The following is a 16,506-nucleotide window of genomic DNA, read 5'->3' on the forward strand; positions in this document are numbered from 1 at the left end:
TGAGCTGGGAAGGGGACCCTCCCCTTCCCAGAATCCTTTATTTGCCCTGAGGGGTAGGCACGGAGTGTTAAATAAGATTTGGCACAGGTGGGGTGCTGTACAGAGGGGCCGGGGTCTGGTGGGAGGGTGGCAGCTCAGTGCACCTGAGGCTGGGGGTGCCCATGGCAGAGACCTCCCGGTGGCTCAGGGGGCAGGCCCAGCTTCTCGGCCTCCTGTTCCACAGACTGGCTCCCGTATGCACTGTCTTCCTTCACCTCTGCCAGGGGCGAAAGGAAAACAGGAGTCAGGACCTCAGACCTCCCACCCTCTAGGCCCAAGTCCACCTGCCAGGTGGGCCTCCTTTACCTGTGCTGGGCAGTTTGTCCCGGGTCTCGGGACCCCTTAGCAGCCTCACTCCTTCCTCCAGGCCCATGTCAGACAGGGCCTCCAGCAGACCCGCCAAGTCCCCACCAGCCAGCTGTGGACAAGAAGAGGCGTGAGGTGGGGTTGGGGCCCTGGGGCTGGGGCAGGGTGCAGGTCCGTGACCCACCTTGTAACTGCGCAGGAGGCTGCCGCTGGGGGAGGCAGTCTTCCTGTACGTGTCCACCAGGCTGCGCAGCCCCAGCCGCTCCGCCAGCTCCGCCCAGCTGCCCTGGGCTTCGGGCCTGTCCAGCAGCTGCTCCAGGTTCTGTAGAGCCGTATCCCCGAGGGACAGCCCTGGCCCTTAGGGGGACCCACACAGACATGTCAGATGCTCCAGAGATGGGCAGAGACAGACACATGGACCATGCCTTTCTGTCAGTGACCTGACAGCCAAGGCAGACGGGGCCACTGGGAGCTAAGAATGGAGGAAGGGGACCTGCAGAGGGGGGGTCTGGGAGCAGCTGATGAGACCTCACCTGCAGGGCTGGGCGGGGTCAGGGGCGGCTCCACGGCGCTCTGAGCAGCATTAAGCAGCAAGGTCTTCACCTGGGGGGCACAGCGCAGACTACTTCCCACCCCCTGCCCCCCAAGCCCAAGAGACTGCTCCCTGCTCATTCTAGTCCCAGGCTGGTCTCACCTTAGTGCTGCGAGTGAGGTCAAGAGGTGTGTGGCCCCGGAAGCTGCTTCGTGTGTCCCTCTCGGGCCCCTCGGAGTCAGAGTCACTCCCGGAGGTGGGCGGCGAGGGCAGTGGGCACAGGGGCTCCTCGTTCTCCGCATGGATGTCAGCACCTGGTGAGGGGAGGCAGTGATTAAGGGGGTTGTGGGGCCCACCTAGAGGAATGGGAAGTGGGGGAGCTGGGGGACACCCCTTTTCCTCCCCCGTCCTATTCCTATGTCCGGAAGGGCAAAACTGACCAGCCTTTAGGAGAAGGCGGGTGAGGGTTGGGGACCCCAGTCCAGCTGCGAGGTGTAGAGGCGTGTTTCCCGCGAAGGTGCGGGCATTCACGTTGGCATGGAGCTGTGGGGTGCAAGGGAGCAGCTGACCACAGTACAGTCTCATTGGCTGCCTCCTCCCACACACCTTTCACCTTCCTTGGTCCTACTCCTTCACAACCCTCAGTCCCACCTTGGTGACCAGGTGGGTGACCAACCCCAACTCTTCCAGCTCGGTGGCCAGGTGCAAGGCTGTTCGGCCCCCCTGCCGCTCTGCTGCCTCCACTTCAGCCCCACTGTCCACCAGCAGATCCAGGCACTTGGGGCTTCGGGCATGGACCGCCAGGTGTACTGGGTACAGTCCTAGGGATACAAGATACTCAGCCAGTAGCTGCGACTGCAGGATGGCTCCTAGACCAGTCCCGCCCAGTTGGTCTCCGTAACTCCTGTCCACTCTGTGCACCTCCCAGATACCCGTCCTGATCACAGGCCCTGCCCCTGCCCCTGCCCCCAGTCGTGGGGTAGAGAACTCACCCTCGAAGTCAGGCATGTGTAACAGTTGGGACACAGCAGGAGCTCCGCTGCAGAGCAGCGCACGGAGCAGCTCAGGGGCCCCAGCACCTGCCCGCAGTGCCAGGTGCACAGCCGAGTCTCCGTGCCGGTCCAGGAGTGCTGGGTCTGCACCCACCTGCAGCAGGAAGCTCACCACCCTGGTCTGCCCAGTGATCACCGCCAGGTGCAGGGGTGTCTGGGGACAAAGGCAGGGTGAGCTAGGCCTGTCCTCGGTGTAGACCCTTTAGCTTTCTAACCCCTATCCCTGCCCCCTCACCAGTAGGTGTCCCTCACCTGGTGTAGGTGGTTGGTGAGGTTGACGACACCAAGGTGTTGGGCATGGTAGATGACATGTGAGATTTGTTCAATGACACTGGTCTGCCCATGGATGATAGCCAGGTGTAGCGGCCTAGGGGTTGAGGAGTAAGACTAGACTAGCGAGCCCAGCCACTTAGAGCACCCTCCACCCTCCACCCTCACTGCCTCCAGTCTCCCTCCCTGGGGCTTGCTGAACCCAGAATGTCTCAAAGGGCACGTTTTATTTTTTAATAAGCTTATCTTAAGATTATTTGAAATGCAGAGAGAGCTTATCCATTTACTGGTTCATTCCCCAAAAATGCCCAAAAAAGCCAAGGTTGGGCCAGGCCAAAACCAGGAGCCAGTAACCTAATTAGGGTCTCTGACTGGGAGGCAGGGACCAGGGAGTACCTTAGCAGGAAGCTGGAGCAGAAGCAGTGCTGGGACTTAAATCCAAGGACTCTGATACAGGATGTGGGCAGCCTAACCGCTGCACCAAAAACCTGCCCTCCTCTCCCCTTGAACCTTTTAAAGTTAATTAGGAGCAGGAGTTACAGAGCGGCAGGTTAGGCTGCTGCGTGGGGCACCTGGCCACATCCCATGCGGGAGTGCCGGTTCGAGTCCTAGCTACTCTGCTTCCGTTCCAGCTTCCTGCACATGCACCTGGGAGTCAGCAGATGACAGCTCAAGTACTTGGGTCCCTGCAACCCTCATGGAAAACTTGGGAGTTCCTGGCTGTTAGCCAGCCCTGGCTGTTGCAGCCATTTAGAGAGTGAACAAAGACCTGTACTTTGCCCTTCAAATAAGTTTAAAATTAACTGAGAGGCACAGCGAGAGAGTGAGCTCCTATCTTCTGGTTTGTTCCTTGTTAAGGGTCCTTGGCTGGGCTGGAACCAGGAACTAGGAACTCAGTCCAGATCTCCCATGTGAGTGGCAGGCACCCAGTCACTCAAGCCATCACCGGCTGCCTCCCAGAGTGTGCATTAGCAGGAAGCTTTTTTTCAGGGGGGAGAACACACACACACACTCTCTCAGTGCCTTTGGAGGTACACTGTGTCCCCTTCACCAAACGATTTGGAGAGCCTTAGCAACTTGAATAGAAATAATAAATGGTAGATCTGGACTTGAGACCGGCCCTTCCATCTCCTGAGTCCGGCTTTTTATAGGTCCCTTTCTTGTCCCAACCCCAAGACTTGAGATCACAGCTTCAGCCACTCTCCCCGCCTACGTGTCTCCATTCTCGTCCTGCGCCGTCAGCAGGTGGCGCTGTCCCGCCAGCAGCGAGCGTGCGTCCGCCGTGATGCCGTAGTCCAGCAAGGCTCGAGCGCTGCGCTGCGCCAGGCCGAACAGGCGTGCGTTGTACTCCCGCGCTGGGAGGGGGGGGGGGGTGTGAGAGGGGGCGGCAGGCGCGTGGGTACAGGCTAGTTTCTCAGCACCCGCGTCCCAGCCGCCCGGATTCTGAGGCTATACCTCGCTGCAGCATCTCGGGGGCCTGTGCTTCACTGGGCTGCGCGGCTTGCTCCCCCGCTTCCGTGGCTTGCTCCCCGGCATCCACGCCAGGCGCCGAGGCGGCCATCTGCGCCCCGCCCCCGCCTCCTGGGTAGCAGCCCATTGGGGCTGCGCCCGACTGGTAGGGGCTGTAGGCCAAGGAGGAGGGGAAAAAGCCGAGGCTGCTCCCTGTGGGTACAGGGAGGACTGTGGGGAACCGGCCAGGATTCGCCCAGATTTCTTCCCCCGCAACTTCCCCGCACCCCTCCCTCCTCCAGCCCCCTTCCAGCCGCCAGCACTCACTCACCTCCTCCTCCTGCTCCTCCATAGCCCCCAGCGGAGCCCCCTGAGCCTCCGCCCATGTGGGAGCCGCCACCGAAGGGCTGGGAGAAGGTGGGCAAGGCCTTTCTCCGCTTGCGCTGCACCTCCTCTTTGTCTGGGGGCAGAGAGGAGTGGGGTGTTAAAACCCCTGCTCCTGGGGTCCTGCCTCCGGGCCCTTCCTCCTCGGGCTCCTCTCGACCACGTCCTGGGGGCCCTCCTCCCCTGCCTGGGCTCATGGGTCCCCTGATCTGGTCCCTGGGACACTCCAGCCCCACCTTCCACCAGCGGGTAGTAGGTGAACTGCTTGGAGTCGGAGACATCTCCTCCTCGCTTGCGCTTCAGCTGCAGGAACACGGTCACCGGCCGTTCGATCTTCATCTTGTGATAGGGGGGTGTCCTGAACACAATGGCGTACTGGGCGAGGGGGGGGGGCAGAGAGTGTCAGTGTGGCCGCTGCCCAATCCAGCCCCCCGCCCGGGCTCTCGCCCCGGGTACCTGTTTGTGAACATCTGTGGGAGAGAAGTCCCCGAAGGCCTGCCATCCATTCTCATCATCCTCATAAAACCGAACCTCAATGTCATCTGTGGGGAACACTGGAGCTTGCCAACAGCTCCTGCGGGGGCCTCCAGGGCCCCCGTCTTAGACCCGTTGTCCCTGGCTCCCAGCCTGGGCCCCGGCTCACCTTTCTGCACCTTGTCACAAAGCAGATACACTTCGTCTCCACCCCGCACAGAGCCTGCTGTCTTGTCCATTCGAGAAATCTTCAAGTTTGAAGCCCCAGGAGACTCTAGGAGGGCGGGATATGCGTCGTTGAGAGGCCAGCATAATACTTTACACTTTAGGGAGCCAGCTACTCTATATGAGGGCATTCCAAAAAGTTCGAGGAAAAATGGAATTAAAAACTAAGTTTATTTTGGTGCACATATTTTGAAATCCACATAAATAAGGGAGGTTTTCAAAAAGCTCATGGAGGGGCTGGCACTGTGGCGCAGTGGGTTAAAGCCCTGGCTTGAAGTATCGGCATCCCATATTGGCGCTGGTTCTAGTCCCAGATGCTCCTGTTCTGATCAAGTTCTCTGCTATGGCCTGGGAAAGCAGTAGAAGATGGCCCAAGTCCTTGGGCCCCTGCACCTGCATGGGAGACCCGGAAGAAGCTCCTGGCTCCTGGCTTTGGATCGGCGCAGTTTCGGCCATTGCGGCCATCTAGGGAGTGAACCAGCGCATGGGAGACCTCTCTCTCTGTCTCTACCTCTCTCTGTAACTATGTCATTCAAATAAGTAAAATAATAAATAAATCCTTTTAAAAAAAGCTCATGGAAAATGTGTATTATGAAAAAATCATGCATGGATTTCAAGTTTTTTTTTGCAGCAAAATCTTCTCATTTAATTCCATTTCCATGACCTTTTTGAAGTACATTCATATTTGTTACCTCAACAACCCTGGGAGGTACAGGAATTACTAATATTCTCACTTACCAAAGACAGAGCCGTAATCAGAGGGGGGAAGTGACCTGCTAAAAGTCACTCAGCGTGCGTGTGGCAGGCCCAGGTTCAACCCCAGGTCTGCCTGATCCCACGGCTCCCGGTGCCCCTTGCGTCCCCTCTGACACCCAGGCCTGCATACTCACTGCTGTCGTGGATGGGCTGGGAGATAACGGGTTTCAGGGGCAGCGAGAAGGAGCCGTCGCTGGCCCGCAGGAAGGCTGAGAAGCGCAGCCGGACGATGCTCAGGTCCATCACCTTCTTCAGCTCCTTGGCCTCCTGCTCCAGCTCTCGCCTCTCAGCCTCTGGGCAGCGGGCACACGAGTGACCCCGGGGCTCCTCCTGCTGCCCAGCGCCCTGCGTGAGCACCTCCCACGACTTCCCTGCCCGCATACCCGTAAGGCCCTGGGGCCTGGACAGGAGCCGCTGCCTCTGAAGCTTTTGTATCATAATCTCCATCATGTTCTTCTTGGTCACGTGTAGGACACCCAGGTTGTTAAACCTGGGGAAGAGGGCAAGTCGGGTCGTTGGCGTGTGGCCCTTTCTTCCTGAGTGCCTTCCCCGACCAGGCTCCACACAGCCCTGCCTCAAGGCAGCTGTTCCGGTTTTCACTTGGGTCCTTGGGTTCTGGGCCCTACCTCTCCCCCCTTGGTCAGGTGCTAAGCTCACAGGGGCGGGCTGGGGTGCAGGATGGTAGACAATGGGAGCATCCCATGGGGGGCCTCAGGCGGGGGCACCTACTGGGCAGTCATGTCCTTGGGCCCCACGGACACGGCGCAGATCCCCAGATCCGAGCACTGCTTGCCCACCAGGCTGTGGGCGTGAGCACGAGGCGGGTCGCTGTGTGTCACCAGGTCCACTTCAATCTTGGCTGGTCCCTCATAGTTACAGATCTGGGAGGGGCAGGGGCACGGGCCGTCGTTAATGCCCCTGGACGTGCTGTCTCCTAGCCCACCCTCCCGAATTATCCTGGCTCACCTTGACAGTGGGGTAGGTCTTCCGGCCCTTCTCACTGGAGGCACCGGGCAGTCCTCCGTGGGAGGGGCCTTCACAGCCATATCGAAATCTGAATCCTCGCTGAAAGTCCGTAGCACAGCAACATTGTGATCAGGAGAGACCACCCCAGCCAGCCACACCCCTGGCCCACAGTGACCACGGTGACTGGTGGTGTCCACTGGGAACCACAGCCAGGCCAACCACCCACCCCATAGCAGCCTTGTTGGACAGACTCCTCTACCCGCCACCCTCCCCCACCCCTTGTGCTCACTCACCTGCTTAGGCTGTTCCACAATCACCAGGTAGGGGCCGTCATCTGGGGACAGAGGGGCCTTGCTGAGCCAGGCTCTCCTGGCCCATCCCCCAGGCAGGACACATGCGATCCCTCCTCCCTCCCTGTAAGGCCAGGTGGGGTTAGTGGGCTTACTGACCTGTCTCCGGGGCTGGCTCCTTGGGTTCCACAATGGAGGGGTCAAATTTGAACCCTTCGTATTCGATGATGCCATCCAGGCCCTGGTTTGGAGACAGAAGCGGGGGCGGGCAGGGGGTGGGGGTGGGGCAGCCGATTCGGAGCCACCTCCGGAGCCCTCCCCCCTCCCCCCTCCCCAGGTCCAAGAGAGAGCCCTTTGGGAAGCAGAGTTAGCAGACTGACAGATGGACAGGCTGATAGGCAGGTTGCGATCATCTGAGGGCGCACAGGTGGAGGGAGGGCGGCTGTAGGGCCCCGCGGCGTGACTCACTGGGTCGTAGCAACTCTCCATGTCTCTGGGCTAGGCCCGGCTCAGCGTGGTGGCTCCGGCCGGGTTCTGCTTCCCAGAGTTTCAGGCGCCCGCCTAAGGTGGGGGGGGAGTGGCGAAGGGAAGGGGGACAGATCAGGACGGGGTGGGCAGGAGAGGGGGGAGCCCAGACTCGAGCGGGGGTCCGAGCTCCTCCAGCCGCCCGTCCGGGTGTGGCGGGCGAGATCCGGCGGAGGGCGAGATCCGGCGCTGGGCTGGGCCGGGGAAGGGGCAGAAAGTTAGAGCTGCTCAGGAAAGTCCCGAAAATACCAGGGGGGCGGGGCCGGAGGGGGAGGGCCTGGAAATGACGCTCTGGCCCCGCCCCCGCGGCGGGTGGGGCGGGAGGCCCGGTCCAGCCGCGCTCGCCGCCGCTCGGCGGGCAGAGGGGCGCGGGGAGGCGGGGAGTCGGGGAGGGCCCGGTGGGCCTCCGCCCCGCTCCTAGCTCCCGGGCCGAGTTGGCGCCGGAGGGTCTTTCGCCGCTGGGGCAGCCTCGCCGTCCGGGGCCGGGGCCGCCCCTCGCCCGCCTCCCCTCCCCCGGCCTGGAGCAACCTTGGGATTTTCTGCCGGGAGGGAGGCCACGGCTGATTCACCCCGGGGGCTTTTGGGGGGACATTCCTGCTGCCGGAGGCCTCCTCTGAATGCTCTGTAGGCGGGGTGGCGTGGGGGAGCTCTTCCCAGCGGCTGGCCCCGGGGTTCTTCCCCGAGAACGCGATTCTGGGCCCGCGGGGCGAGGAAAGGAAAGCGGTCTCCGTGGGGTGGGCGTCTCAACATCTCCACTGCCGTAGGTTCCCGCCCCGCACGCCCCCGCCTCGGTCCTCTCCCTAGTGCCGCGGTGCGTGTGCACGGGAGCGTGTCTGTGTGCGGGTGCGTCGCGGGCTTCAGCGTGGGAACCGCGGGGAGGCACCGGCGCACAGGCGAGCGTGCCGGTGTTCGCACGCCGGCGTCGGTGCAGGTGCACGGCGGGGATGTGGACGTGTACCCGCTGCTGTGCGCGCTCCAGCCCCGGGCCTCCTCCCGCCGCTCTCCGTGTCCCGGCCACTCACCGTGTCGGCGGCTCTGGTTCCGGGTTCTGTCCAGGTCCAACCCGCCTCAGACGGGTCGCGACGCCTCTCCAGCCACCGGGGCCCCAGCCGGGAAAGCCCCTTTTCGGCCCCCCGGAGGGGGGAATTCCCGTGACGTTTCCGTGCGTCACGCCCCGGGCCCTTTGTCATTGGCTGAAAGTTTCAGTCTGGGACTGGCACAGCCAACCGGGAGCGATTCAGGTGCCTCCGTTAGGGGGAAAAGTTCGCGCGGGGCGGGAAGTGGGGATGACCGTCAGCCTGGCGCGAGCTGTGGTCTCGGGGCCGGCCCGAGGTGGGACCCTCCGTGCCCAGGCCCCCGACTCCAGCCTCTTCACTGACAGGCCCGCTGCTTGTCGGCCGTGGCTGTGCCTAACGCTTGGCTACCTCTGAAGCTGGGGAACTCCGAGGGGAAGCCGCCGGCTCCGGCTCTCCAGCCCCCGGCGCCCGGCTGGGAGCCACTGCCGGGAAGAGTCCGGGGAAGAGGAAGGAAGTTGATCTGCGGTTGGTCCCTGGGCGCCATCTGGCGGCCCCCCTGGAACTGCAAGGAAACTCCGTGCGCGTTCCGGGGACCAGCTCCCCTCCCGCTCTCTGTAATCGGCAAATACAGGCCGGCCTGAATTCGGGAGCTCTGCGAGGGGTAAGGAAAAAGTGTTTGGAGGTCTGGAATATCAGAATTGAAAAAATGTCGTAGGTCTGAATAGTTCAAGCTTTCTCTGATGTCGGGAATCATCGGCTCAAGTGCTTCCCACCTTCCCCTGGAACACTTCTAGCGGCAGGAACGCACCCAGCACTCTGCCTCCTCTCAGTCGCCTGCTCACGCAATGCGCCAGATCTTGTGTCGGGGAACTTGAGCAGAGTTCTTGTCCTCTCCCAGTAACCCTAGCAGGTGGACATCACCTCTAACGGAAGGAGAAAGTAAGCGGGGCCGCGGCTCACGAGGCTAATCCTCCGCCTTGCGGCGCCGGCACACCGGGTTCTAGTCCCGGTCGGGGCGCCGGATTCTGTCCCGGTTGCCCCTCTTCCAGGCCAGCTCTCTGCTGTGGCCAGGGAGTGCAGTGGAGGATGGCCCAAGTGCTTGGGCCCTGCACCCCATGGGAGACCAGGATAAGTACCTGGCTCCTGCCATCAAATCAGCGCGGTGCGCCAGCCACAGCCATTGGAGGGTGAACCAATGGCAAAGGAAGACCTTTCTCTCTGTCTCTCTCTCTCTCACTGTCCACTCTGCCTGTCAAAAAAAAAAAAAAAAAAAGTAAGCGGAAGAATCATAACAAAACCAGGCACAGCTAGGAAGAGACAGAAACAAGATTTCAAAGCAAGTGTGTCAGCCCCAGGACAAAGCTTTTCCCCCTAAATTTATATGAAATTAAGCAGCCTTTTCTATCTTCCTGTGGGCATTTAAAGAAAATGCAATAAGATCATGCTAGAAAATTTACTGAGTTCAGCAATATTGTTTACTGTATTCCCCTGGTCAGATTTCCCAAAAACAATCTAATCAATTTAATAATTCAATTTAATTTAATTTAAACTTTTTAAGTTTGAGAGAGAGAAAGCTCTCATCTCTAGTTCACTCTCTAAACGCCTGCAGTGGTCCAGTAGGGGCTGGACTGCCCATGTCTTCCATATGGCTGGCAAGGCTCCAGCTACTTGGCCATCACTGCTGCCTCCCAGGGAGCTGCCGTCAGGAGTAGAGCTGGTTATCAAAGCCAGGCCCTCTGTTCTGGGGTGCAGAGGTTGGAACTGGTATCTTTTTTTTTTTAATTCAGAACCGTACACTTTATTTATTTATTTATTTATTTGTTATTTATTTTTACAGGCAGAGTGGACAGTGAGAGAGAGAGACAGCGAGACAGAGAGAAAGGTCTTGCTTTTGCCATTGGTTCATCCTCCAATGGCCGCCGCGGCCGGCGCGCTGTGGACGGTGATTCTCCTGGTCTCCCATGGGGTGCAGGGCCCAAGCACTTGGGCCATCCTCCACTGCACTCCCTGGCCACAGCAGAGAGCTGGCTTGGAAGAGGGGCAACCGGGACAGAATCCGGCGCCCCGACCAGGATTAGAACCCGGTGTGCCGGCGCCGCTAGGCGGAGGATTAGCCTAGTGAGCTGGCCGGAACTGGTATCTTTTTTTTCAAAAAAAGATTTATTTATTAGGCCGGCGCCGCGGCTCACTAGGCTAATCCTCCGCCTTGCGGCGCCGGCACACCGGGTTCTAGTCCCGGTCGGGGTGCCGGATTCTGTCCCGGTTGCCCCTCTTCCAGGCCAGCTCTCTGCTGTGGCCAGGGAGTGCAGTGGAGGATGGCCCAAGTGCTTGGGCCCTGCACCCCATGGGAGACCAGGAGAAGCACCTGGCTCCTGCCATCGGATCAGCGCGGTGCGCCGGCTGCAGCGCGCCGGCCGCGGCGGCCATTGGAGGGTGAACCAACGGCAAAAGGAAGACCTTTCTCTCTGTCTCTCTCTCTCACTGTCCACTCTGCCTGTCAAAAAAAAAAAAAAAAAAAAAAGATTTATTTATTTATTTGAAAGTCGGAGTACACAGAGAGGAGAGGCAGAGAGAGGTCTTCTATCTGCTGGTTCACTCCCCAGTTGGCTGCAATGGCTGGAGCTGCGCTGATCCGAAGCCAGGAGCCAGGAGCTTCTTCCGGTTCTCCCATGCAGGTGCAGGGGCCCAAAGACTTTTTCTACTGCTTTCTCAGGCCATAGCAGAGAGCTGGATCGCAAGTGGAGCAGCCGGGTCTCGAACCGGCGCCCATATGGGATGCCAGCACTTCAGGGCAGGGCGTTAGCCTGTTGAGCCACAGCGCCGGCCCCTGCAACTGGTATCTTAACCACTAGGCCAAATGCTCACCGTACAGCTTTTTAAACTTGAAGTTAGAATGCAAGATGCTTACTTATTTGGTATGTGCCAATGTAGGGAAACTGGGAGCCTGTGCCGGCTGCCACGGATCACGACTGTCTTTCAAAGTCTCATAAATCATGGGTGAAAGTTCCATGATTCTTTCAGTCTCTACAGCGTTAAAAGCACTCCTACAGATGGGGCTTTAGTTTTAAAATGCCGAACTGTAATTTATCTGAAGATTAAAGAAACTCAGGGATAGAACTGTAGTGCAGCAGGTTAAGCCACCATCTGTGGCATCCCACATTGGAGCACTGGCTGTAGTCCTGGCTACCTCACTTCCATCCAGCTCCCTGCTAGTGCACCTTAGAAGCTGCAGACAGTGGCTCAAGTACTTGGGCCACTACCATTCGTGTGAGAGACCTGGAAGCAGTTTCTGGGTCTAGGCTTTGGCTTGGCCCAACCCTGCATGTTGTAGGCATTTTGGGAGTGAACCAGCACATGGAAGATCTCTTTCTTTGTCATTCTGCTTTTCAAAATATTTTTTTTGGGGGGGGGGGAAGTGAGTAGTTGAATGAACCCCCAGGTACCCATCTGTCAACAATTCCCAATGCATATTAGCCTGGGGATTTTACCTAATGCAAAATAATCAATTGTAGGTTGCTGCAGCCTCACTTACCTGGGCTTAAGAAAGCTCTTTATTGTCTGTTCCACTAATTTTCAACCTAATGATCATCTCTGTCTCCGCACCCAGCTGGAGCACGCTGGCTGGCCCAGAGCAGATATAGCAATACCTTTGCTTCGTTCATAAGTATTGAGTCTACTCTGGAAAACAAAGTCCCTGCTCGCAGACAAGAATCAAATAGATGTCAGTTGGTGACAAGTGCAATGGAGAAGTATTAAGCAGGTAAGGGGACAGAGGAGCTCTAAGGAGCTCCTAGATAGCAGTCAGGGAAGGCCTCTCTAACAAGAGAAAATTTGAACAGTGACTTGAAAAAAGTGAGGGGTAAGTCATGTGGAAGACTGGAGGCAGAGCGTTCCAGATGTGGGCACAGTAGTGCAAGGGTCTGACGTGGCTGTGTATGATGTCTGCGGCACAGCAGTTAGGGAGGTGGAATAAAGCAAGAACTTTGGGTTTTGTTCTGGATGAGATGGAGAGCCCCTGGAGGGTTTTGGGCTGTGCAGTGCAAAGGATATGGTGTGTTGTAAAAAGATTGGCTATGGAGCTAAGAATAGAGGGAGAGAGAACGGAGGGACACTGGCAGTCCTGTAGATGGTGGCTTAGACTTGAATGGTCATGGGTGATGATGGTGAGAAGCAGTCACTTTCTGGATAGATTTAAAAATAGAAGTGACAAGACTTGTTGAGGATGGGATGTAGTCTGTGAGAAAACAGAGAACATTATTGCATAAGAACCTGGAAGAATGGAGTGAGTAAAGTCGGGACTTACAGGTAAAGCCAGTGTAATGGATGGTATTTAAAGCCTTGACAGTGGACAACTTCACCCAGTGAGCAAGTGTAGAGAAAGGATTTGAGGGGCTGGCATTGTGGTGCAGCAGGTTAAGCTGTCACCTGCAATGCCATCATCCCAAATGAGAGTTAGTTCAAGTTCCAGCTGCTCCACTTCCAATCCCACTCCCTGCTAACGCGCCTGGGAAAGCAGCAGATGACCCAAGTACTGGGCACCTCCACCCACGTGGGATTCCTAGATGGATTTCTGGGCCCCTGTCTTTGGCCTGGCTCAGCCTAGGCCATTGCAGCCAATTGGGGAGTGAACCTCAGATGGAAGATCTGTTTCTCTCTCTCTCTGTAACTCTACCTTTCAAATAAATAAACACATACATATTTTTAAAGATTTATTTACTTATTTGAAACTCAGAGTTACAGAGAAAGAAAGAGAGAAATCTTCCATCTGCTGGTTCACTCCCCAAATGGTCACAATGGCCAGGGTGGAGCCAGAAGCTTCTTCTGGGTCTTCCACATGGATGCAGAGGCCCAAGCACTTGGGCCATCTTCCATTGCTTTTCCCAGGCCATAGCAGAGAGCTGGATCGCAAGTAAAGCAGCTAGGACTTGAACTGGTGCCCATAAGGGTTGCTGGTATCGCAGGTAGTAGCTTTACTAACTATTCCACAACACCATAAATAAATATTAAAAAAAAGGGGGCGGGATTTGAGGACCCAGGGACTGAGCACTGGGGCTTTCTAATGTTCAGAGACTATGGAAAAGAGAGGTCAACAAAGCAAGCTGAAAAATCATGGCCAGTGAAGTTGCGGAGAGGCAGGAAAAATCTGTGTTGCAGAACAGAGTGGAGGATATTTCTTGGCAACTAAAGCTCCTTATGCCCTGAAGCCCAGGAGCCGTGTGGACTTCTGCTTTCTCACAGCCCCTGTCTCCTGTGGAGCCCTGAACAAAGGTATCTGTGCTCCTGACACCACTGCTGTCGTTCCTGGAACTGCGGTGGTGGTGGTGGTGGGGGCACATCAGTGCTGTTTCTTCTCCATCTGTAATTCATCCTTTCTCATATCATGTACTCAGCAATCCATCCTTGCTCCTGGCTGTATGCCATCTCTTTCGTTTTCATAGACTCCTACTAAACTCTGAGCTCACTAGGGAATAGCCTCTTGCTTCTCATGCCTAACCTTTTCTTTCTTACGAGCAGCTACAGAAAACTGTGTCTAACTTCGGAGGGTTTCTACACCACCACCAGTACTTTTGAATGCAAGATGTGACACAGGAAAGCACACGAAGCTCAGAGTGAGCCCGAACTGGGTTTGATTCCCAACTCCCCGTGACTTGACCTTTTCAACCTGTTGCCACATCTGGTGTCTGAACAAAGCACTTAACGGTGTCACATACAGCTGCTCTAACAATGTCAGTTCTCAGTATTCACTCAGCTTCCTTCTGGACTTTTGAAGCCTGTTGCTGTCCTACTAAAGTTCAGGGGGAGACATCACTAAGACCAGCGTTTCCCTCTGGACTGTGCTAATACATTCCCCAACACTGTGTTGCTCCCGTACCATCACACCATTTGTTCTTGCTGGTCAGAATGAAGCTCTGATACGAGTTCCTCTTGTAGCTTCCTTTGCCTTCTAGGAGACAACACTTCAAAAAGTCGTGCAAGGGCTGCTTTTTTTTTCTTTTGAAGATTTTTTTTTTTTTTTTACATTTTTCCTTTATGTATACACAGCCACCATGGATTTTCATTGGGTAGATGTCTTGGATAATCCATTAGAGGAAGATCACTTGGGCCAACTTAATGAGTTGAATGCTTTGTGCAGTGACAGAAACTCTGGCAGCACATACTGAGGCCGTATTTCAGGATCAGACCATGCTAGTTTGAGCAGATGCAGAAAAGCAAGAAATCTGGGTGAATTTTTGTGGGTGGCTCCAGTAGAGCTGCTGGTGACCCATTTGCTTTCCGAAGTTCAATGAAGCAAAGGGAAAGAACTCTGCTCTATCATGTGTCAATCAGCTGAGATTTCCAGCAAAGGTTTTTCTTTGCTACCCAGCAGGCAAGGATCAGTTTGCAATTGCTCCAGCTTCCTCCCTAATTTTTGAGGTTAGTTGAGGGATACTGAGTTGTCACAGTCCTTGTTCACAGGATGGCCTTCAGACTTTGTTGCAGTGGTCAAGTTTCCCAGAGAGGGAAACACATGAAAACTTTTTATTTTTATTTTTATTTTTTATTTGACAGGTAGAGTTGTAGACAAAGAGAGAGACAGAGAGAAAGGTCTTCCCTCTGTTGGTTCACCCTCCAAATGGCCGCTACGGCTGGCACTGCGCCGATCCAAAGCCATGAGCCAGATACTTCCTCCTGGTCTCCCATGCGGGTGCAGAGGCCCAAGCACTTGGGCCATCCTCCACTGCCTTCCCGGGCCACAGCAGAGAGCTGGACTGGAAGAGGAGCAACCGGGATTAGAACCTGGCACCCATATGGGATGCCGGAGCCACAGGCGGAGGATTAACCAAGTGAGCCATGGCGCTGGCCCCATGAAAACTTCTAAGCTTTCTAAAGCTAGTGGGGCTCAGATGCCCTCACCACAGCTGAGGTCAAGGGCCCTGGTGTCTGGGTAGCTGTGGATCCAGGGTTTTCTACACTCACAGAACTCTCTGCCCCTCCTAATCTTCCTAGGGGCAGGGTTGGGCAAGACTTGGGGTACAGGGAGGGAAGACACTAGTCTAGGAGCTGTAAGCCTCATATCTTAATATTTTTCTTTTTTTTCTTCTTCTATCCACTTGTTCACTTCCCAGATGGCCACAGTGGTTGAAGCTGCACCGATCCAAAGCCAGGAGCCAGGAGCTTCTTCTGGGTCTCCCACATGGGTGCAAGGAGTTGGGCCATCTTCTACTGCTTTTCCAGGTCATAGCAGAGAGCTGGATCAGAAATGGAGCAGCCGGGACTTGAACCAGCGCCCATATGGGGTGCCAGCACTGCAGGCAGCAGCTTTACCCACTACACCTCAGCGCCAGCCCCACCTCTTAGTATCTTTCCACATCGGCTGTTCCCATTGTGAGGCACCCTTTACTACACCTGCAGGAGGCACAGTCAGAGCCCAAACTCCCAGCAATGGGAAGTGCCACAGTGCTACAGAATCACACAGCTGGACCCCAGTGCAGAGGATGAATGCCTGGAACCCTTCATGACAGAGGCCAGATGGGGGCACTATAGGGTTACCCTCTCTTCCATCCCCTAGGAGGGGAAGGCTCCGTTGTGGAGGGAGAGGTCAAGGCATAGATGCTTCCATTGGAAAAGCTTAATACATAGCATTCTGAATTCCACCCTCGGCGCCTTGGCCTGCAGGCCCGCTCTGCCTTCCGCTGCACACTCCCACCTGGCTTATGCTGATGCACAGGAAAGAAGGGGCGAGATCCTCCAATCCTACTGCAGTGCTGGGGCGGATGCGGGCTGTGCGCGGGAAGAATGGTCCCTCTTCAGCTTGGGGTCAGAATGAATGCTCTGTACCCAGAAACACATGGTTACAGATGCAGGCAAGGTGACCCGGGCCCCTCTTAAGCCCCATGGGTGTCTTTGTGCTCTGGGACTGAGAGGCAGCTCCGATGGGAGGCTTCTAAAGAACTCAACTCAGCTTTTGCTTATCTTCCCTCTGCTCTCAGGCAAAGCTGTATCAGATATCTCCCTTGGAGCAGTTATGGAAAAGGACAATTACCCAAGCCCCTGGAACACCTCTGGTGACAAAAGTGCACTGCTACGGCACAGGTATGGCAGCAGCAGTGAAAGAATCCTGACCCAGGCACCAGCTGGGCCAGCTACTGGTAAGCTTGTCTTCATTGCCTTTGTTCGCATAAGGCCCAAGCCCCAGGCATCCCAACAACACAGTGCCCTGACTCTTAAACTCAAGGAGAAAA

General features: G+C 56.5%; 1 protein-coding gene and 2 long non-coding RNA genes across 4 annotated transcripts; 1 reads left to right on the forward strand and 2 right to left on the reverse strand.

Annotated features, from left to right (window-relative positions):
• NFKB2 (nuclear factor kappa B subunit 2) lies at positions 1-8,775 on the reverse strand. Of its 2 annotated transcripts, XM_051823537.3 has the most exons (23): positions 8,291-8,775; positions 7,212-7,304; positions 6,903-6,984; positions 6,747-6,787; positions 6,454-6,552; positions 6,217-6,368; positions 5,871-5,977; positions 5,622-5,780; positions 4,676-4,780; positions 4,489-4,574; positions 4,269-4,407; positions 3,980-4,108; positions 3,655-3,861; positions 3,413-3,554; positions 2,182-2,296; positions 1,870-2,083; positions 1,529-1,698; positions 1,318-1,420; positions 1,040-1,191; positions 879-948; positions 530-702; positions 346-457; positions 1-256 (listed from the first exon to the last, which is right to left on the reverse strand). In XM_051823537.3, the coding sequence occupies exons 2-23, from the start codon at positions 7,230-7,232 to the stop codon at positions 135-137; spliced, it is 2,700 nt and encodes an 899-aa protein (XP_051679497.1). In that variant the 5' UTR covers positions 7,233-7,304; positions 8,291-8,775; the 3' UTR covers positions 1-134. The 2 variants fall into 2 exon arrangements, with proteins under 2 accessions (XP_051679497.1, XP_051679496.1); XM_051823536.3 differs by lacking the exon at positions 8,291-8,775 and having other exon boundaries at positions 7,212-7,524.
• Positions 8,761-15,708, forward strand: LOC127484163 (uncharacterized). Its single transcript, XR_007910932.3, has 2 exons — positions 8,761-8,945; positions 15,391-15,708. It is a non-coding gene; the product is annotated as an uncharacterized LOC127484163 (long non-coding RNA).
• Positions 14,790-16,096, reverse strand: LOC138845316 (uncharacterized). The gene is made up of 2 exons (XR_011382304.1): positions 15,972-16,096; positions 14,790-15,033 (listed from the first exon to the last, which is right to left on the reverse strand). It is a non-coding gene; the product is annotated as an uncharacterized LOC138845316 (long non-coding RNA).
• Positions 16,097-16,506: the final 410 nt, after the last annotated feature.

This window comes from Oryctolagus cuniculus, chromosome 15 (genome assembly GCF_051225735.1).
Source record: "Oryctolagus cuniculus isolate XC-2025 breed Fujian yellow rabbit chromosome 15, ASM5122573v1, whole genome shotgun sequence".
NCBI classification, from domain to species: domain Eukaryota; kingdom Metazoa; phylum Chordata; class Mammalia; order Lagomorpha; family Leporidae; genus Oryctolagus; species Oryctolagus cuniculus.